Here is a 23,919-nt window from a genome sequence, read left to right as displayed (position 1 = left end):
TAGAAAAAACCTGGAGAAGACAATCACATGGAACGAAAGAGATGTCTATCTACACTGTCCCAAATTCTCCAATTTTTTCCTTTCTGTGGACATTTCAGCAATGGTTCCCTCCCCTCAACCCCAGCATCCCAGCCCTTGGATTCATGAACTGCTGAGTGTGATGGTCCACAGCAAATTCTCACAAAGGGAAAAGAGGAAGGAGGTTCCCCCTCTCCTGGCTCCTCCCCTGGTTCTCTCCTCCCCAGACTCACCTCCCATGTGCGACAGAGATCCACTGAGTCAAACATCGGTTTTCCATTTTCATCTGTTGGGAAAAGTGTCTCCCCTGGCTGGAATAGAAGCAGTCATTTCAGAGATATCACCAAATAATTTCTCCACTTTTAGCCAGCTTGCCAGGCACATCTGGTACTAAATGTGGATGCTAAACCTCCATGAGGTTCATTTACTTTCTGCATACTAATATTTGCAAAGAGGTTTGCAAATGGAGTTATCAGCAATGTCTTTAGAAGGCAGTTTTCCAGTAATCTCTTCTACATACTATATGTTTTCATAGATATAATTTTCCTACATTCTCATGGGAACTGTCAGTGCCTTAAGTGAAATTTTTTCTGCCCCTTATGCCTTTCCTCTTGCAAAATGCCTCTATTTTACTGCCTGCATAAAAATTGCAATCTTGACTTGGACTACATATAAAAATTCCTTTTCACTCTAAACATCTGATAGCTTCAGGACATATACATGAACCAGCAAGGTTCTCTTTAGGTTGATAAGCTTTGTGGAAGAAGCAGACATACTCTCAAATATTCTGGAGAATGAGGCTTGAACAGATCACGGTCATTCTGCCACCCATGGAAAATGCTGAGATAAAAATAAAACTAAGAGTGATGTCATTATAAGGAATAGAAAAACAGAGACATTTCTGTCAAGTATTAGGAATCCTTAAATCTATGTAGATGGGAATTGCCATCTACATAGTCCAATAAACTCTTTGGCAAAGGATGGCTTGAGCAGAATTCTGTATTCTAAAAAATTGTTCTGCATAATAGATGTTGTTCTTGCTGTTTTGTTTTGGCTGTGCCATGGGTTTGCTGTATCTTAGTTCCCTGAACAGGAATTGAACCCATTCCCTCAAAATACCCTGACTCAGCACTGAAAGCACATAATTCTAACCACTGGAATAACTGGAAAATTCCCCTCTACATAATGCAGTTCTTAATGGCTAAGTGCAGTCTGCAAACCTCACTATGAATCCAGGCGACAGCGGAGGCCAGGTCTCCCGAGTCCTGAGAAGACTGTGAGGTTTAGGCCCACCCAGAAGGACATCACCAAATCCACGAAACATGAAAGGGTGAGAGATGAGAAGACCTCATCCTGTTCAGGTATGAGGCCGTGTCAGCGCTCAGCATTCTGCACTAAACTCTGGATGTGAAATCCCAACTCCCAGGCCTAATCAGCGCCATGCACAGAATTCACCTATTTCTACTTCCTCAAGATTTTGAGACAGAGTCTTGGATTATTTAATTTGTTTCTCTGGAGACAGGTAAGAAATTCAAAGAACCTCCCCCAAAAGATGATCACAAATGATTAAGAGATCTACTCTAGTGTAATCATTCCTTCAACCTAACTAAGAAAAATCTTGTCAGCCATCCATGGAAGTTATAGACATTCTGACCCAAGAAATAGAACAAAGGTGATCACATAAATCACCTACCATCAAAGCCACTGGTTGATGAATAATATAGAGATCGACATAGTCCAGTTGAAGATCTTTCAGTGACTTTTCCAATGCTGGTCGGACCAAATCTGGACGAAGGAAAGTGGACCAAACCTGCAGAGATTAAACAAAGGAAGCTGTGGGAAATGATTGCTTCATGTGATTTTGTTTGACTTGTTTCACTTAATAACTAGACATTGTTATTGGTTAGAAAGAGATGACCATGGGAAAAAAGTTTCATTTCTTCCTGAGTTCCATTCTTTATCTAACCTACCCATGTAGACATCATTATTTGATTGAATTTATCACCCATACATCTTTCACAATGGAATGAAATTAATCAAGATATAAATAACTTTATCAAATAATTACCATACCCATCAACTGACCTATGCTTGATAGAGTATAAAAGCAGAACCTTAGTCTACTTTGACCAAACAATCCATCTTCTCAAAATTAATTACTATCTTGTTTACATAACTATAAGGGGAAATGCTTTGAACACTTTAATATGAGCAGAACATAATTCAAGACACTTTGGCTAGATCTTGTATAATACACAAAGTGTCTCTCCCAATGCTCTCTTACTCTTGGAGCTGAGAACTGAGATTCAGAATGTGAAGAAATTTGAGAAACTCACCCAGATGATAAGAAAAGCTATAATCTGCTCCCAGGTCTATCTGATTCATTAGCCCATAATAAATTACACTGCTCTGGCCTGGGCTCAAAGAAATAAAGTGATTTTCATGTAAAATTAAAATTTGAACACACCATGATGATAAAGCTATAGTTGCACTCTTTTGGGAGAGGAGGACACAGTGAGAGAAAAAGGATACTAGATTTAAGATACAAATAAGTGTGAAAACAGTGGTACCAATAAGCACCTTCACTAAACTACTGCTTCTATTACCAAATTGTCATCTACCCCAGTCACTTGCACACATGTGCACAAACACAACACACACAGCACCTTTGAAGTGTAGAATATGTCTTCTCTTTTCACAGTGCCATCGGCAATCTTGCTTCGAATGGCCTGGCCAACCTGCTCTTCATTTTGGTATGTATAAGCGCTGTCAATATGCCGGAACCCAGCCTCTATAGCAAATTTGGTGACCTCCACAGCTTCACTCTTAGGAACCTACATAAGCAACAAAAATAGTAATTGAATATCCAGATGATTAAGAGATTCCTAAGGCACAAGCTTAATCTTATCAAGAACCAACATTTCTTCATGCATTTGATTCATTCTGCATGTGTGGTGAGGAACCCATAACACTTTCCCTGCATGTTCCTGGTCAGTGATCAAATGGACACCCAGGAACCCTTCAACCCCAGGCTATCACTGGTTGATCACAGGCATCAGAGGACCCAAATACCCTCTAGGTTCAGTGATCTGGTGGTAAAACCCAAAGGACTCAGAATAAAATTGTAGTCATGGATATGATTTATACAGTGAGATGTTTGAAGCAAAATCAATAAAACTACAAGGGGATGGTAAATACATCAAGAAACCAGGTGAAAGCTTCTAAGACCTCTGTCTACCAGTGTTACCACACAGAAAACACCAAATAAAAGCTGTATCTATTCAAGGTGTAAAAAGTGATGTTCTCATGTAACTATTCATTGTTACCGATTACCACATTCAAGCTAGTTAGCAGACCCATCATCTCACATAGCTAACTTTTGGGGTGTTTTCATGAGGATACTTAATATCTATTAACTATAGTCACCAAACTGTACATCAGGTACATTTATCTCATTACAGAAGGTCTGGACCTTTGACCAACATCTTTCCATTTTTCCTAACCTTGTCCCCAGCTTCTGGTCACCATTCCTCTACACTCTACTTCTGTGAGTTCACTTTTTCAGATTCTACTTATGAAGAGAACATGTAGTATTTGTCTTTCTATTTCTGGCTTATTTCACTTAGCTTAATGTTCTCCAGGTTCATCTGTGTGGTTGCAAATGGTGAGATTAACTTCCTTTTTCAAGCCAAATAATATTGCAATATGTTTCTGTAATCCAGGATTTTTCATGTTTCAGGCAGGTAGATGCTTGGTCCAAGTTCCCCCTGTTGGATCTAGTCTCCATTTCTTTATGATCATGTGCCTTGTGGGGTGTACTGAGGAGTGAACCAGTGAGCTCTGTACTAGCCTGGACCCATTCCCTTCGCTCATCACATTTTGCAAAGTGAACAACCCCATCTTTTACCTGCAAAATGTCTTCTGTTCTGTAAATTAGAAAAGTGAGATTCAAAGTTTGAAGAACAGTCAATTGTCGCAACTACATATTCTAAGGCAAGATGGACAGCAAAGTTTCTGGCTTCCAGTCTAGAGACTTGTCTACTAGTCCCTCTTATACCCAAGGACTGAAAATGATACTTTAATAAAAAGGCACTACAAAATCCAAGGATATAGTAAAAAGCCTGGCATTATCCCTTCAAATGATAGTATAGTTCCCATCAGAAAAAGTTTCCAAGCAGAAGTACAAGGCCAAACACAGCTGGAGTGTGTCTTGCCTGGCACTGAGCAGGTATACCACAGGAGAAAAGCAATTCTCTCCCACTAGATTTCTGTCACCTTATCTTTAGGCCCTCCGACCTCAATTATTTCACTGAGTCATGTGTTTCTGAAGGAGGAAAGAGTTCTGAAATGATATATACAGAAAACACCGCCATTGCAATCACCCTCAAAGCCAGTCTGCTGACAGTCAGTGATCTTGACAGTTGAGTCTCACTCTTCTGCCAAGCTGGGAAAGAGATAGAAACTGGAGGGGAACCCAGAGTAATCTGCAGGTGAGCACAGCCTCAGACCCTGATGCAGAGTGAAGACTGGATGCTCGCTCCCCTTTCACAGGACATGGTTCTGGCCTGATTAATGGAACCACATGATCCTCCTAGAGTCACCCAGGAACTCAGTGCTTAAGAACCTTAACCTCCTTCCACTCATGTTGCATCCACTTACTATTTATATCTCAACCCCAAACCACCACACTTACCTCTGGAGGTGCACCGGTGCCAAATCCCAGGGCAGGAATGAAGTGGCCGTCATTAAGCTTCACTCTCTGACTTTTGGGATCCATTGTCTGTTTTGCTCCTCCAACTAAGCAGACTCCGATTTTTCTCTTCTGCCTTCACAGGTTATAAATGCCAGTGAGGTAATGCCCTAGCTGCACTCTCTAGTGTTAGCAGATACATTGTAGGAGGGGCAAGGTGAAATCAGTACCCTGGGCATAAGAAAAGGATTGAAGTCAATTAACTCGTTTGCATTTTTATCAGTGTAATCATTAATTACACTGATTAAATCATTGACCTGAGGTTAAATCATTAACCACAGGTATGCAGAAAATACCACCTTTATGGCAGAAAGCAAAGAAGAGCTAAAGAGCCTCTTTATGAAAGTGAAAGAGGAGAATGAAAAAGTTGGCTTAAAACTCAACATTCAGAAACCTAAGATCATGGCATCTGTCCCATCACTTCATGGCAAATAGATGGGGAAACAGTGGAAACAGTGACAGATTTTATTTTCTTTAGCTCCAAAATCACTGCAGATGGTGACTGCACCCATGAAATTAAAAGATAATTGCTCTTTGGAAGGAAAGCTATGACCAATCTAGATAGCATATTAAAATGCAGAGACATTACTTTGCCAACAAAGGTCTGTCTAGTCAAAGCTATGGTTTTTCCAGTTCATGCATCAATGTGAGAGTTGGAGTATGAGGAAAGCTGAGTGCCAAAGAATTGATGCTTTTGAACTGTGGTGTTGGGGAAGACTCTTGAGAGTCCCTTGGGCTTCAAGGAGATACAACCAGTCCATCCTAAAGGAGATCAGTCCTGAATATTCATTGAAAAAACTGATGCTAAAGCTGAAGCGCCAATCCTTTGGCCACCTGATGGGAAGAACTGACTCATTTAAAAAGACTCTGATGCTAGGAAAGATTGAAGTCAGGAGGAGAAGGGGATGACGGAGAATGAGATGGTTGGATGACATCACCAACTCAATGGACATGAGTTTGAGTAAACTCTGGGAGTTGGCGATGTACAGGGAGGCCTGGCATGCTGCTGTCTATGGGGTTGCAAAAAGTCAGACACAACTGAGCAACTGAACTGAACTGAACTGAATCATTAATTATATAATGTTGAGATTGAATGAACAATTATTGACCATATATTAGACTAGAAACCTCCACATAACTTTTTTTTCATTGTCTAATATGAAGCTTGTGCTGTGCTTAGTTGCTCAGTCATGTACCACTCTTTTGATCTCATGGACTGTATTCTGCAGGCTCCTAGTCCATGGGATTCCCTAGGCAAGAAAACTGGAGTGGATTGCCATGTCCTTTCTCCAGGGGATCTTTCCAACCCAGGGATTGAACCCAGGTCTCCCGCATTACAGGCAGATTCTTTTTTTTTTTTTTTAATTTTATTTTATTTTTAAACTTTACAATATTGTATTGGTTCTGCCATATATAGAAATGAATCCACCGCAGGCATACATGTGTTCCCCATCCTGAAACCTCCTCCCTCCTCCCTCCTCCCTCCCCATACCATCCCTCTGGGTCGTCCCAGTGCACCAGCCCCAAGCATCCAGTATCGTGCATCGAACCTGGACTGGCGACTCATTTCATATATGATATTATACATATTTCAATGCCATTCTCCCAAATCATCCCACCCTCTCCCTCTCCCTCTCCCACAGAGTCCAAAAGACTGTTCTATACATCAGTGTCTCTTCTGCTGTCTCGTATATAGGGTTATTGTTACCATTCTTTATCATCTGAGGCACCAGGGAAGACTAGAAACTTCCACACAATTTTTTTTTTCATTTTTCTAATATGAAGCTTGATTTTGATCAAACATCAGTTGAAATAATTAACTATCTTACAGTATACACATACACACATACAGTGAAGTGAAACTCGCTCAGTCATGTCTGACTCTTTGCGACCCCATGGATATAGTCCTATATAGGCCATGGAATTCTTCAGGCCAGAACACTAGAGTGGGTAGCCTTTCCCTTCTCCAGGGGATCTTCCTAACTCAGGGATCAAACCCAGGTCTCCCACATTGTAGGCAGATTGTTCACCCACTGAGCTATCAGGGAAGCTGCTGATACACATACACACATATAGAGAATCACACAATTTAAGGGAGTGATTAATAAGCATTTTTCAAAATATTATTTCTTAATAAAGAAAACTTCAAATGAAGATAAATTTGCCTTTTTACTTTCCCCACCACCATAATTATGTTGCTATCCAGACCTGACAGTGGTGATATCCTGAAAAGAATCCCAAAACCACACATTCTAACAGAGTGTTTTTTTGAGATTAATTATTAACAGTTTCAGGATACCATGTGTAGTGTGCAAACAGACCCTTACAAGGGTTAATCCTTGGACTTAGTTGTATAACTTTTTATTTTATTTTATTTATTTATTTTATTTTATTTTTTAACTTTACAATATTGTATTGGTTTTGTTATATATCAAAATGAATCTGCCACAGGTATGCATGTGTTCCCCATCCTGAACCCTCCTCCCACCTCCTTCCCCATACCATCCCTCTGGGTCGTCCCAGTGCACCAGCCCCAAGCATCCAGTATCGTGCATCGAATCTGGACTGGTGACTCATTTCATATATGATATTATACATGTTTCAATGCCATTCTCTCAAATCATCCCACCCTCTCCCTCTCCCACAGAGTCCAAAAGACTGTTCTATACATCAGTGTCTCTTTTGCTGTCTCCTATACAGGGTTATTGTTACCATCTTTCTAAATTCCATATATATGCATTAGTATACTGTATTGGTGTTTTTCTTTCTGGCTTACTTCACTCTGTATAATAGGCTCCAGTTTCATCCACCTCACTAGAACTGACTCAAATGCATTCTTTTTAATGGCTGGGTAATACTCCATTGTGTATATATACCACAGCTAAGATATCATAATGGAAATGATAACGATTTTATTTACTTTACTATCTTGCTCAATGGTTACTCATAAAAGAAGAATCTGTACACAAGTTAAATTGTTACAAATATGGGAAGAGTCAGGGAAATCAAGAAGTATTGATACAATGGGATGTTGTGAAGCTGGAAGTATTGAATTCTCCCTTAGAAATGTGAGAAAACAATCAGAAACCAGATGAAAAACCTCACAGGAGCTCTAGAAACGAACAAAACTACGGGAATACATTAAACACACTATCAGGAAAATTCCAGAAGAGAGCAGAAGGTCATTTCATTTACTCCCACTTACCGCTTCCCTGACTTGTACACAGCAGTCTTGATCTGTAAAGGGCGGCAGTTCAGCTCCCAGTTGCCTCCAGCAAACCAGATCGATCACAAAAACCTTAATGCAATGTTCCAACCTATTTGGGTGTTGCCTGGAGACTGGTGTCTGTTTTTCATAAACCTAAGCTTAAACTAAAGAGCAGCTGGAGTGGCTTATTACTATTGCAGGGAGTCTATATATATATATGGGGCCAGGGACAAGGAATTAAGGGTGGAGACATAGACTAGAGCATATAAAACCTTAAATGGAACAGGGTGTGGATTTAGGGGACGGAAGGCATTCAAAAACAGCCATATATTCAGGAGAATCAAAGAGGCACACCTACTCCAGGCAAGATGCTGACTCATAAATGAACTCAGTGCCCGTAGCTTAACTATTGGGCTAATCCCAGGACTAAAGTCAAGTTAACTAGTGAAGGCCAGTCAGGACATGGCACAAGTCTACAAAGAGTGGGTATTTTGTGTTTGTTTCAAGTGCCCAGTTGTGAACACATTCACACCCCATACACACAAAACTCAATATGCATCAAAGACTGACACATATAAGACACAAATACGGAACTCTTATAAGAGAAACTAGAGGGAAAACTTCATGGCATTAGATTTGGATATGTCACCGATATATTATGGCATCCATAAGTGATGGTACCAATAAGTGATGGCATCCAGTCCCATCACTTCATGGCAAATAGATGGGGAAGCAATGGAAATAATGACAGACTTTATTTTCTAGGGCTCCAAAACCCTGCAGATGGTGACTGCAACCATAAATTAAAAGACACTTGCTCCTTGGAAGAAAAGCTAGGACCAACCTAGACAGCATATTAAAAAGCAGACACATTACTTTGCTGACAAAGTTTCATCTAGTCAAAGTTGTGTTTTCTCCAGTAGTCATGTGTGGATGTGAGAGTTGGACCATAAAGAAAGTTGAGCTCTAAAGAATTGATGCTTTCGAACTACTGGGTTGGAGAAGACTGTTGAAGAGTCCCTTGGACTGCAAGGAGATCAAACCAGTCCATCCTAAAGGAAATCAGTCCTGATATTCATTGGAAGGACTTATGCTAAAGCTGAACCAATACTTAGGCCACCTGATGGGAAGATCTTTTGCGAGACCCTTTGCGTCAACTTTGTCACTTCCCGAGAGAGTCCGGTCTTGGGGTCCTTCTCGGTAGTGGACATGGCGAAGGGGAACCCAGATTTCCTCTCCATCTGCAATGACAAGACCATAACCCTTGCCTAGGAGTCGTAAGATTCCTGGCAGCCACTGTTTAAATTGCTTATACCATACTGGTGTATTGATTTCTAATTTGCTGTTTTTGTCTTCTGCAAAATGTCTATCTGCACAGATAGACAGAATTATTTTTTGTTAAATTTAAAAATTTCAGGGAATAAAGAATTAAAGATAATAGTAATTGAGGGTTCATAGAATAAGAAGTGTATCTCCTCTTCCATATTCCCCCTTTCTGTTTTAGTAAATGAGTTTTTAGGGTGCGGTGGGCTCTTGCCATAATGGCTTGACCTTGAGGATTATAGGGTATTCCTGTAGTGTATGTTATGTTCCATTCTGATAAAAATGAACGAAATGAATGCGAGGTGAATGCAGGTCCATTGTCTGTTTTCAAGACAGAAGGAATCCCCATAACGGGGAAGGTGAGTAAGAGTGCAGAAATGGCGTGTTTGCTGGATTCTGAAGAGACAGGTACTGCCCAGATAGAGTTGGAAAATGTATCTATTGAGACAAAAAGTAAAGAAAATTTTCTTAAGGAGCAGTGAGTGAAATCAGATTGCCAAAGGGAGTTAGGCTGTTGCCCTCGGGGATTAACTCCTGAAATCCTAGTACGCACGTGCAGCGGGGCGCAGACATCACAGATTTTAATAATATGTCGTGTTTCAGTGAGAGGAATATGGTATTTAGAGTGCAATCTGTTAGCATTGGTATGAAGATTAGCATGTTCATCACTGGCAGATGTAAAAATGGGAGCTATGAGCCTGTCAACAGCATCATTTCCTGCGACCAGAGGGAAACCTGAATGAGCACGTATATGTGCAATAAAGAAAGGTTCCGTACGTGAGCGAATTAAAGCTTGAGCCTGTGAAAAGAGAGTATATAATTCTTCATCTAGGTTGTATAGAAAGGCGGTAACAAAATCAGGAAAAAGGGAAGCAAGGTATTTGGAATCAGTATATACGTTGAATGATTATGGTTGAAGCGACAAAAGAGCATATTGCTGGGGACCAGCCCCGGCTGAACCAGGGTATTCGAAGCGGGGACGGCGTCGGCGACCTATTTATTTAAATATTTTATCAAAGATATAAAGAGTAATAGGATGAGGATAGCTCAGTAGGAAAATTCAGTGAAGAAAAGAGGCTGAAATAAGGATAGCTCAGTGAGGAAATTCAGTGGAGAAAAGAGGCTGAATAATTCAGCCAGAAGGTAAGAGAAAGAACGACATGGTGAGACCAAGTTTCGGTGAACAAGGCCCGCACTTTATTTTCCAAAGTAGTTTTTATACCTTAAGTTATGCATAGAGGATAATGGGGGAAGGGGTAGAGTCAGGCAGCAAGCCAGGGTTTCTTCCTGCAAACTTATCATATGCAAAAGCTTAGGTGATTTGCATCATCTTCTGGCCCGGAGGCCTGTTAACATTTTAAGACCCTTTCTTCAGAAAACTTATTTTTCTCTAAAGGTGATAAGTCAAGTGCCACCCTCCAAAAGCGTTAGATAAAGTTGCATTCCTACAGAGCAAAGGTGTGGTGGGCTATAACAAGAAAAAGAATTAACTCAAGGGTCCCAGGTTACAAACATTAAAGCTACTACTTACACCAATTATATTAATCAATACACTGTCAGGGACACAGCAGGTAAGGGATATGGAAACTCAGCAGCAAACATTGGCCCAACAAGTGAAAATCCCTTCACCAATACAATTTCTAATCAATCTTTTAACTACTCGAAAGAATCTGTGTTTAGACAGTTTAGAACATCTCCTGCCTCTCACAGTTGGGAGGCTCTGAACAATTACATGTGGCCGGAAAAATCTATTCAGGCAGGCTAGAGGATTTCCAAAGGAGTTTGTAGGTTAAACAGGGTCACACCCAGGAATTATTAAATGGAACTGTAAGCTAACTTTTTTCAGAGAGAGGTAGTGGGGGACAGCCCTCCGTAAAATCAGAGGTGTAGGTGAAAGCACAAAGCAGAAAGTAGGCAGACTCTGGTTTTGGGGCTAGATGCTCGAGAATTTCCAGGGGGACTCCTGAAGCTCGATCCCGCCTTGGCGTATGCCGAGCCTCCTTCCTCATGACCTTTGTCATGGGCGGGGTTCCTCACGCTGGCTCCCAGCAGTGATAGAATTCCATTTGAGCTATTCCAGATCCTGAAAGATGATGCTGTGGAAAGTGCTGCACTCCATATGCAATATGCATTCAATATGCCGGCTCCCGGCAGCATATAAAGCATACAACTCCACTCTTTGTACTGAAGAATAGGTAGTGGGTAATTTCTCTTTGATATCAGGGCCGACAAACCCTGCTAGGCCTTTCTTGTTGCCATCAATGAAATAGGTGGGTGCATTGATAATAGGCTGGGATGCAATGATATTAGTTACAATGAATTTAGTACATTGTAGAAAGTCCCACAATTATCCTTTCGGCAGATGAAATGAGATAACATTCTGAAAATCACTTAATGCCATTTGCATGATCAGGTTATACTGTAAGGCAATTTGCAATTCCTGTTTTGTCAAGGGAACGTGTATTGCATATGGATCAAATCCAGTCAAAGTTTGTACATGGCTTCTTCCTGACACAATTAAGTGCCCTATTTTCTCAATATATGATGCAATTTTTTTAGACTGTTTAGTGTGTAAATATACCCATTATATTGGGCTATGCTGAGCTATAATTGCAGTGGGCTAATGTTCAGTAGGGAATATATATAAAGAAACTGGTTTATCATAATCTAGCTGAGTTGAAAAAGATTGTTGAATGCGTTTCTCCATTAAGGCCAGTTCTTCTTTGGCCTCTTTTGTTAGCTACCTAGGGCTGTTTGTAAGGCATAGGTGGGGATGCCGACAGATGGCCGTAGCCAATTAATATCTCCTAGCAATTTTTGAAAATCATTCAGTGTGCGTAGAGATTGCACAGAAATTTGAGTTTTTTGAGGTTTGATTTTAGATTCTTCCATAACATGTCCTAAATAATTAAAGGGTGCTTTCCACTGAATTTTATCTGGCGCAACAAGCAGGCCATGATTTTGAAGAGTAATAGTAACTTCATTATATAACTGTTGTAAACAGAGTTCAGATTCCATAAAGAGAAGTATATCATCCATATAATGAATTATAAATGCAGTAGGATACTTGTCTCTAATGGGTTGTAATAAAACAGATATGAGATATTGGCAAATGGTAGGGGAATTCATCATTCCCTGAGGTAGCATCTTCCATTGGAATCTTTTAACAGGAGCCATGTGATTTATAGAAGGAACTGAAAAGGCAAAATGTTTTCTATCTTTAGGCTGCAAAGGTATAGTAAAAAAGCAGTCTTGTAAGTCAGTAATAACTACAGACCATCCTTTTGGTACCATAGAAGGGGAGGGCAATCCGGGTTGTAAGGGCCCCATAGGTGACGTGGTATTATTAACATTTCTTAAATCTATCAACATTCGCCATTTTCCTGATTTCTTTTTTATTACAAAAATAGGGGAATTCCATGGGGAAAATGAAGTTTCTATATGAGCTTTTTGTAATTGTTCATTAACTAATTGCATAAGAGCTGCCAATTTTTCTTTAGTTAGGGGCCATTGAGGTGTCCATACTGGGGTATCAGATTCCCAATCGAGGGGCAGCGGTGTTAACTCAATGGCCCCCATTAAAAAGGTTCATTTAAAGAAATTGTGGCTTTCGTTTGTTCAAGAAAATCATGTCCCCATAAATTGATAGGGATATCAGTAATATATGGTTTAAGATAAGCTACAATTTGATCAGGGCCATACACTTGTAAATAGGATGCACTGACAAAAGTTTATGTGGCATCAGCTTCACCCACTCCTAATAGTCTAGAAGGAGTCACAACCTTACCCCAATTGAGGGGCCATTCTGCAGCTCTAATGATTGAAATGTCAGCTCCAGTATCTAACATGCCTGTGAAATTCTTTCCCCGTATGCGTAAAGTAAGCATGGGTTTCTGATGTTCCTTTAATAAGGTGGATAGTGCAGCAATAAGGTTGATACTACCAAAGCCTTCCTGCCGAACTTTATCAGGTGCCTTCATTGGTTTAACATATGGCAAAAGTAATCATTGTGCAAAATGTTCCCCTTTTTGTAAGTATGCATTTCCCGTTTTCATAACATTTACCATAACATGTATTTCCCCTTCATAATCTTTGTCCACAACACCAGTCAATACCATTAAACCTCTCATTGTGCAGCTATTACGTCCCAAAATCAGTCCCATTGTCCCGGGTGGAATCGGGCCATAATATCCAGTGGGAATTTTGTGGGGGTTGTATAATTCTATTAGTTCCATGCCATAAGGACTAGGTGTATCAATGCAAGCACTCTTAGATGTAGCTGCTTGTAGCGTCATAACGCTAGGTCCTCCTTTTGTAGTGGGGCTAGAGGATGGCCCCTTTATCAGTTTCCCTGTTGTTTTTGCTGTGCACCGGGGTTCAAAGTGTTTCTATCCTTATCAAATTTAGAATGACATTCATTCAGCCAATGAAACCCCCTTTTACATCTTGGACATACTCCTGGGGGTCTCTTCCTATTAGAAGTAGTATTATTTTTTCCAGCCTGTGTTGGCAGGCTACATTGTTTTTTCATATGGCCGGGCTTCCCACAGTTAAAACATTTGGTATTAGCAGCCTTTTGTACATTAAAGGTTTCCAATGCTGCCAATGTTGCTCTATGGGACATAGACCCGATGTCCCTACATGCTTTCAAATATTCCATAAGAGAGCCAGTCTCTCGAATAGGTCTGAGCACGGATCGACATTCCTCATTAACATTTTCAAAAGCAAGTTGTTTTAAAATAATATTTTGTAAAGTCACATCCTTAATAGATTTTTCAATTGCATCCTTTAATTTTCCTATAAATTGAGAATATTCCTTCTCATGTCCTTGAATAATCTTAACAAATGAACCATCAGAGTTAGTGCTATCAACCTTTGCCCATGCCCTGCAGGCAGTTTCTTTAATGAAATGTAACATCTCAAGGGTAACATTAGCTAATTGCGCCATTACATTGGCCACAGTCCCTGTTCCAGTCAGTATATCATAGGTTAAATTGGCAGGGTTATCACGAGATTGCTGGTCAATCATCAGCTGTTGGGCCTCATCACCAACCCACATTTGCCACTGCAGTAATTGTTGAGGATTTAAAACCATCTTTGCTACTTGGAAAAAATCATATGGCATCCAATGGTCAGCCCATCCTCTGAGAAATTCTATACAGTAAGGAGAAGTAGGTCCATACAGAGTACATGCTTTCTTAAAGCTAGACAACATGCCAAAATCTAGATTAGCCCAAGTATTTTGGTCTTGGGCAGGTTGATTAAATTGCATTGGGAAAGCGAAAGTGCAAGCAGGCATCTCCCGAGGAGGAGTGAAATGATTGGTACGAGCAAAGTTAGCAATTGCTGTTACAGGCGGAGCAGAAGGAAAAACCTTAGATTTGGGCTGTCCACTGAACGAAATGACTTCCACCTTAAGCGGTTTCGGTTTTGGCACATCCTTAATAGATACATCCTCAAGTTGTTTTTCCAGGGTTTGTGTTTGATTGAGCATGACATTCTTGCATTTCAAAGTACCTTGCATGTCTTGTTCATCAAGCTCATATTCATGCAAAGACTGAACAGTCTCTACCTCCAAATCAATATTATGTCCTTCAATTTGTTCTATGACAGCCCATATGAGTGACCAGGTAACCCACCATTGAGTCGGAATGCGAACTCCCTGCCGATATGCTCGCAAAATATTATTTTTAACCCTTTTCCATACATCAAGATCAAGCGTCCCCTCCTCCGGGAACCATAGATTATGTTCCACTAGTATATGATAGCAGTCATTCAACTGATCTCTTGAAACATTAACACCGTTTTGTTTCAAAAAATGATGCATTATAGAAATGAAAGGAATTTTTCCTGCTATGTTGTCCCATCCTGCTTATCTCTTTCTGCAGGGGCTTGTCGCTTTGTTCAAACTTTCTCTCAAGTCCCTCTTCATGGAGCCACTTGTTGGGGATTTTCTCCCCGGGACTTGGAAGCAACAAACCTGAATGAAGGACACTTGGACAGTCTCTTGCAAGGACTGACAAGTTTATTTCTGCAGTCAAGCTTTTTTATAGAAGCAGGAACAAAGAGCTCAAAGTATGCGGCCAGCAGAGCGCATACGGAGTTAACACATAATCAGTAGAAACATTTCAAGGACAGCGCTCTCTAAATGACTCTAGGCCTTCTCCCACAACCCGCTCTCACAAGTAACATCCCTATTTATTATTAACTCTTGGCGCCGAGCATAACCAAAGGCAAGAGATGTCTTTCTGTCCGTAGTGCAAAGCCGCGTACTTCTGGCCCTTCGCCATTTTCCCAAGGACTTTCTCCTTTTATGGCTATTTTGCACTATGCTTCCCAACAAATACTGGAGCGTATTGGGCAATAATGGTTGCCACACCTTCTAGAGCACTTTATTTTCTACTACCCTAGCGGTGAACTCCCCTGAGTACCTGGTGCTGCCAGAACACCTGTGACCCAAGCAGCTGTACCACCTCCACACCTGGCCCTCACAGGGACAAATCCAAGCCCTCCAGGGCAGCCTCAGGAGCTAAACCCCAGTGGACAACCCATATGTAGGGGTGGAAATAAAACCACAATTGAAACCCAGGGGCAGTGTGGCTAAAGAAGAAGACTCAAAACCTGCCCACCAGCTGTACAAGGCAGCAGATTAAACCCACATGATCAACTAAGCAGAGTTTGTGCCTATGGAATATATAAAAGGCCATTGAGAGCTCCCACAAAAGAAAATGCACTAGCTCTGATAGCTGGGGATATTGGAGGCAAGAACACACAGGAGTAGGACCAGGTTAGAATCTGAGCAGCCCCCACAGCAGGTCCAGAGATAAGTACAGTGTTGGAGGGCATCCTAGGGAGGTGAGGTAGACTGTGATTTCCAGCGTGGGAAAGGATTCTGACAACAGTGACTCAAGAAAAGCATTTATTATTCTTATTTTTTTTTTTACTTGTTCTGTAGATTCTTTGGATTTTCTTTTTTTGCCCCCTCCATTGTAGTTGTCGATTTTATTGGCACTAAGAAATTCAACTAAAGTTTTGAGCTTTTTCTTTTTCCTCAGTTACATTTTATTTTTTATTGTTATCATAAACCTCTGCCTCTACATTGGGCTTTTGCAGTTCTATGGAGTTTTCCTCTTTTATTTTCTTTTCTCTTTTTTTAATTTTAATGCTTAATTTTTTAAACTGACCACTATTTTTTCTATATTTATTCCTTTGTTTGCTTTTCCTACTTTTTTCCCCGTTGCAGTTAATCTTTAATGTATATAACTCTTCTTTATCTACCTCTATTTAACTTTGCATATCTATTCTTTCTTTCTTTTCTTTCTCTCCTTTCCTCTCAACATATTTGTTAGTTTCATTTTCATTGCTTTATTCCCCAATTGGCACCTTGCTTTAGTTTTGTTTTCCAGTTTGTGCTTTAATTAGTTTTCTTCTGGTAGATATAAATTTTGGTTTCCTTTGTTCACCAAATCAATCTATTGTACTTAATTTTTGTTGGACTGCTTTGATTTTGTTTATGGGTGTATATGTATATGTGTATATTCAATCACATCTTCTATTGTTGTTATGAAACCTCTGCCTCTACATTAGGCTTTTGCAGTTCTGTGGAGTTTTCCTTTTTTTCCCTTTTTTCTTTCTTCTTCCATTTTTTTCTCTTTCCCTTTTTTATAATTTTAATTTTTAATTTTTTGAACTGATTATATTTTTTCTACATTTATTCAGCATTTTTCTTTCCTACCATTCTTTTCCCCTTACAGGTAATCTTTAATGTATATACATCTTCTTCATCTATATCTATTTAACTTTGCATATTCTTTCTTTTCTTTCTTTCCTTTCCTCTCAACATATTTGTTAGTTTTGTTTTCATTGCTTTATTCCCTACTTGGCACCTTGCTTTAGTTTTGTTTTCCAGTTTGTGCTTAAGTTAGCTTTGTTCTTAATAGGTAAATACAATTTTTTATTTCCTTTGTTTGCTGGATTAATCTGCTGTACTTTATTTTTGCTGGACTGTTTTCACTTTGCTCATGGGTATATATGTATATATTCCATTATTTTAATTATTATTTTCCTGATTTTGTAACTGCCATTTGTCTGGGGTTCATCTTTGGTTTCTTGCTTTTGGATATTTTACTGTCCCTTAATGCCATAACAAACCACCTGTGGAATCTTCATTCCTGACCAGAGATCAAAACCTGAGCCTTTGGAGTGGGAGCACTGACTCCAAGACCCTAGACTACCAGAGAGCTAACCCTAGGGAGTATCAAATAGTGAGAATTCACACAAAGGAAAGCACTTGAATACAAGACCCGGCATCAACCACCCACCAGTAACACCCTGTGCAACACACCTCATCTACAACAAACAAAACAAAAATAGAAACCTGATCATCAGCAGACAGGAGTACCACTTCACTCAGCCTTGCCCATCAGAGGAAAACCAACCAAACAAACAAAAATTCAGCACATATCTCACTGTATATAAAGCTCACACAAACCACTAGGCCAACTTTAGCAGGTCAGAAACCAAAAGGAAGAAAGAATTCAACCTTCTTCAAAGAAAGAATTCAACTTTCCTTGAAGCCTGGGAAAAGGAGACTTCAAACACAATACCTTAAAAAAAAAAAGAAAAGGTGGAGAATTACTGCACAAATGAGGGAACACACTAGAAACACAGGAGTTCAAAATAAATCAAGAGGAAATAGGAAAATTACCTGAAAAAGAATTCAGAATAATGATAGTAAGGATGATCAAAAACCTTGAAAACAAAATGGAGAAAATGCCAGAATCAATTAACAAAGACCTAGAAGAACTAAAGAATAAGCATACAGAGACAAACAACACAATTACTGAAATTAAAAATACTCTAGAAGGAATCAATAGCAGAATATATGAATCAGAAGAACAAAACAGTGAGCTGGAAGATAAAATTGTGGAAATAATTTTTGAAGAGCAGAATAAAATAAAAAGAATGGAAAGAGCTGAGGACATTCTCATAGACTTCTGGGACCATATCAAACACACCAACATTCGAATTATAGGGGTCCCAGAAGAAGAGAAAAAGAAAGGATATGAGAAAATTTTTGAAGAGATTATAGTTGAAAATTTCCCCAACATGGAAAAGGAAAGAGCCAATCAAGTCCAAGAGGTACAAAGAGTCCCATATAGGACAAACCCAAGGGGAAACATCCAAGACACATACTAACCAAACTAACAAACACTAAACACAAAGAAAGAATATTAAAAGAAGCAAGGGAGAACAACAAGTGACATACAAAGGAAACCGCATATGCTTAACAGCTTGTATTTCAGCAGAAACTCTTCAGGCCAGAAGGGAATGGCAGGACATATTTAAAGTACTGAAAGGGAAAAATCTACAACAAAGATTACTGTACCCAGCAGGGATCTCACTCAAAATTGATGGGGAAATCAAAAGTTTTTCAGACAAGCAAAAGTTAAGAGAATTCAGTACCACCAAGCCAGCCATACAACAAATGTTAAATGGACTTATATAGTCAAGAAATATAACAGAAGATAAAAGATATACAAAATCAACCCCAAGCAATTAGAAAATGCCAATAGGAATATATATATATATATATATATATATATATATATATATAAATATATATATAAATATATAATTACTTTAAATGTAAGTGGATCAAATGCTCCAACTGAAAGAAACAGACTGGCTAAAGGGATACAAAAACAAGACCCATATATATATGCTGTCTACAGAAAACCCACTTCAGACCTCAAGACACATGTAGACTGAAATTGAGAGGATGGAAAAATATATTCCATGCAAATGGGAAGCAAAAGAAAGCTGAAGTAGCAATTCCCATATCAAACAAAATAGACCTTAAAATAAAGAAGATTCTAAGAGATAAGCAAGGACACTACATAATGATTAAGGGGTCAATCCAAGAGGAAGATATAACAATTGTAAATATCTATGCACCCAACATGGGAGCACCTCAATACATAAGACAAACAGTAACAGACACAAAAGGAGAAATTGACAGTAACACAATAACAGTAGGAGACTTTACCACCCACTCACACCAATGGACAGATCATCAAAATAGAAAATTAATAAGGAAACACAAGTCTTAAGTGATACATTAGATGAGATGAATCTCATTGATATCTTCAGGACTTTCCATACAAACACAGAAGAATACACCTTCTCAAGTGCACATGGAACATTCTCCAGGATAGACCACATCTTGGGTCACAAATCAAACCTCAGTAAATTTAAGAAAACTGAAATTGTATCAAGCATCTTCTCCAACCACAATTCTATTAGATTAAATATCAAGTACAAGAAAAAAACTGTAAGAAACACAAACACATGGAGATTAAACAACACATCTCTAAATAACCAACAGGTTACTGAAGAAATCAAAAGGGAAATAAAAAGATTTCTAGAAACAAATGACAGTGAAAACATGACAACTCAAAATTTATGGGATGCAACAAAAGCAGTTCTAAGATGAAAGTTTATAGCAATACAATCCTACCTCAAGAAACAAGAAAAATATTGAATAGACAACCTAACTTTATACCTAAAGCAATTGGAAAAAGAAGAAGAAAAAAACCAAAATTAGTAGAAGGAAAAAAATCATAAAGATCTGAGCAGAAATAAATGGAAAAGAAATGAAAGAAACAATATTGAAGATTAATAAAATTAAAAGCTGGTTCTTTGAGAAGATAAACAAAATTGACAAACCCTTAGCCAGACTCATCAAGGAAAAAAGAGAGAAGAATCAAATCAACAAAACTGGAAATGGAAAAGGAGAGGTTACAACACACACTGTAGAAATACAAAGGATTATAAGAGACTATTATGAACACTATATGGCAATAAAATAGATAACCTGGAAGAAATGGACAGATTCTTAGAAAAATTCAATCTTCTAAGACTGAACCAGGAAGAAATAGAAATTATAAACAACCCAAATACAAGCACTGAAATTGAAGGTGTGATCAAAAATCTCCCAAAATACAAAAGCCCAGAACCTGACGGTTTCACGGGAGAATTCTATCAAACATTTAGAGAAGAGCTAATGCCTATCCTTCTAAAACTCTCAAAAAATTTCGGAGGAAGGAACACTTCCAAACTCGTTCTACATGGCCACCATCACCCTAATACTGAAACTAGACAAAGACAACACAGAAAAACAAAACTATAAGCCAATGTCACTGCTGATCATAGATGCAAAAATCTTCAACAAAATTTTAACAAACAGAATTCAGCAACACATCAAACAGCTCATACACTGTGATCAAGTTAGGTTTATTCCAGGGATGGAAGGATTCTTCAATATATGGAAAACAATCAGTGTGATACACCATATTAACAAATTGAAAGATAAAAACCATACAGTAATCTCAATAGATGCAGAAAAAAACTTTGACAAAATTCAGCACCTGTCTATGATTAAAACTCTTCAAAAAATGGGCACAGAAGGAACCTACCTCAACATAGTAAAGGCCATATATGATAAGCTTACAGCAAATATTATTCTCAATGGTGAAAAACTGAAAGAATTCCCCCTAAGATCCCTGATTCTAAGATGCCCAAGACAAGGGTGTCCACTTCCTCAACTATTATTCAGCATAGTTCTGGAAGTCCTACCTACAGTAATCAGAGAAGAAAAAGAAATAAAAGGAATCCAGATCAGAAGAGAAGTACATCTCTCACTGTTTGCAGATGACATGATACTGTACATAGAAAACCCTAAAGATATCAGAAAATTACTAGAGCTAAGGCTATACTTTTTCCAGTAATCATGTATGGATGTGCGAGTTGGAATATAAAGAAAGCTAAGCACTGAAGAATTGATGCTTTTGAACTGTGGTATTGGAGAAGATTCTTGAGAGTCCCTTGGACTGCAAGGAGATCCAACCAGTCCATCCTAAAGGAAATCAGTCCTCAGTGTTCATTGGAAAGACTGATGTTGAAGCTGAAACTCCAATACTTTGGCCACCTGATGCAAAGAGCTGACTCATTTGAAAAGACTCTGATGCTGGGAAAGATTGAGGGCAGGAGGATAAGGGGATGACAGAGTATGAGATGGTTGGATGGGATCACCAACTCAATGGACATGAGTTTGGGTAAATCCAGGAGTTGGTGATGGACAGGGAGGCCTGATGTGCTGCAGTTCATGGAGTCACAAAGAGTCGGACGTGACTGAGTGACTGAACTGAACTGAAGTGAATCAGTGAATTTAGCAAAGTTGCAGGATACAAAATCAATACACAGAAATTACTTGCATTTCTATATACTAGCAATGAAAACTCTGAAAGAGCAATTATGGAATCAATCCTATTCACGATTGCAACAAAAAAAAATTAAATGTCTAGGAATAAATTTACCTAAGGAGATGAAAGAACTGTACACAGAAAATTATAAGACACTAATAAAAGAAATCAAAGATGACATAAACAGATGGAGAGATATTCCATGTTCCTGGGTAGGAAGAATCAATATTGTGAAAATGACTGTATTACCAAATGCAATCTACAGATTTAGTACAATCCTTATCAAATTACCAATGGCATTTTTCACAGAACTAGAACAAAAATTTCAGAATTCATATGGAAACACAAAAGACCCCGAATAGCCAAAGCAGTGAGAAAGAAGAATGGAGCTGGAGGAATCAAGCTTCCTGATTTCAGGTTATACTACAAAGCTATAGTCATCAAGACAGTATGGTACTAATGAAACAAGATAGAAAGTCCAGAAGTAAACCCATGCACCTATGGGTACCTTATTTTTTACAAAGGAGGCAAGAATATACAATGGGGCAAAGACAGCTTCTTCAATAAATGGTGCTGGGAAAACTGGACAGCTACATGTAAAAGAATGAAATTAGAATACTTCCTAATACCATATACAAAGATAAACTCAAAATGGATGAAAGACCTAAATGTAAGATCAGAAACTCTAAGACTCTTAGAGGAAAACATAGGCAGAACACTCAGTGACATAAATCAAAGCAAGATCCTCTATGACCCATCTCCTAGAGTAATGGAAATTTTAAAAAAAAGTAAACAAGTGGGACCTGATTAAACTTAAAAGCTTTTTCACAGCAAAGGAAACTATAAGCAAGGTGAAAACACAACCTTCAGAATGGGAGAAAATAATAGCAAATGAAACAACTGATAAAGGATTAATTTCCAAAATATACAAGCAACTCATACAACTGAATACCAGAAAAACAAACAACCCAATTAAAAAGTGGGAAAAAGACCTAAACATTCATTTCTCCAAAGAAGACATATAGGTGGTTAACAAACATATGAAAAGATGCTCAACATTGCTCATTATTAGAGAAATGCAAATCAAAACTACAATGAAATACCACCTCACACCAGTCAGAATAGCCCCCTCAAAAAGTCTAGAAACAATAAATGCTGGAAAGGGTGTGGAGAAAAGGGAACACTCTTGCACTGTTACAGCCACTATGGAAGATGGTATGGAAATTCCTTAAAAAACTAGGAATAAAAGCACCATATGACCCAGCAATCCTACTCCTAGTCATATACCCTGAGGAATCGAAAATTGGAAGAGACACATATATCCCATTGTTCACTGCAGCACTATTTACAATAGCTAGAACATGGAAGCAACCTAGATGTCCATCGACAGATGAATGGATAAAGAAGTTGTGGTATATACACACAATGGAATATTACTCAGCCATAAAAAGGAACACATTTGAGTCAGTTCTAATGAGGTAGATGAACCTAGAACCTATTATACAGAGTGAAGAGAGTCAGAAAGAGAAAGATAAATACCATAATCTAACACATATATACAAAATCTAGAAAAATGGTACTGAAGAATTTATTTACAGGGCAACAATGGAGAAACAGACATACAGAATAGACTTATGGACATGGGGAGAGGGGAGGAGAGGGTGAGATGTATGGAAAGAGTAACATGGAAACTTACATTACCATATGTAAAGTAGATAGCCAATGGGAATTTGCTGTATGGTTCAGAAAACTCAAACAGGGGCTCTGTATCAACCTAGAGGGGTGGGATGGGGAAGAAGATGGGAGGTAGTTTCAAAAGGGAGGGGATATATGTATATTTTTTGGGCTTCCTGGTGGCTCAGAGGTTAAAGTGTCTGCCTGCAATGCAGGAGACCTGGGTTCGATCCCTGGGTCGGAAAGATCCCCTGGAGAAGGAAATGGCAACCCACTCCAGTATTCTTGCCTGGAGAATCCCATGGATGGAGGAGCCTGGTGGGCTACAGTCCACGGGGTCACAAAGAGTCGGACATGACTGAGCAACTTCACTTTCACTGTCATGGCTGATTCATGTTGAGGTTTGACAGAAAACAGCAAAATTCTGTAAAGCAATTATCCTTCAATAAAAAAATTAATTAATTTAAAAAAATGCTGAGCATGGGCAGATGACTTAAAATTGGATAATTTGATATGATGCACTGCTTTACAATAGGCAAAATATAATACTGGAATTTTAAAATACTATGTCATAGCTTACCAAGATACTTAAGCCAAGTAAAAAATAAGTATGCAATCTGTGTGCTGAATATTATTTCAATTTATAAATAAATACACAAGGTGGGACCAGTGGTAAAGAACCT

General features: G+C 38.9%; 1 protein-coding gene across 1 annotated transcript in view; it reads right to left on the bottom strand.

Moving 5' to 3' along the window:
- The window catches only part of LOC109568079 (dihydrodiol dehydrogenase 3-like), a 32,645-nt gene extending 13,770 nt beyond the window's left edge, over positions 1–18,875 (bottom strand). The window contains exons 1-5 of the mRNA XM_019973307.2: positions 7,974–18,875; positions 4,712–4,939; positions 2,685–2,852; positions 1,712–1,828; positions 252–329 (exon numbers count right to left, since the gene is read on the bottom strand). Coding sequence (XP_019828866.2) covers positions 252–329; positions 1,712–1,828; positions 2,685–2,852; positions 4,712–4,795 — 447 coding nt within the window. The 5' untranslated portion in view covers positions 4,796–4,939; positions 7,974–18,875. The remainder of the gene's footprint in view (positions 1–251; positions 330–1,711; positions 1,829–2,684; positions 2,853–4,711; positions 4,940–7,973) is intronic.
- Between the last annotated feature and the right edge of the window lie 5,044 nt (positions 18,876–23,919).

The sequence above is a fragment of the Bos indicus genome, chromosome 13 (assembly GCF_029378745.1).
Source record: "Bos indicus isolate NIAB-ARS_2022 breed Sahiwal x Tharparkar chromosome 13, NIAB-ARS_B.indTharparkar_mat_pri_1.0, whole genome shotgun sequence".
NCBI classification, from domain to species: Eukaryota; Metazoa; Chordata; class Mammalia; order Artiodactyla; family Bovidae; genus Bos; species Bos indicus.
Note: the sequence above shows the minus strand (reverse complement) of the source record. Positions and strands in the feature narration are given on the sequence as shown.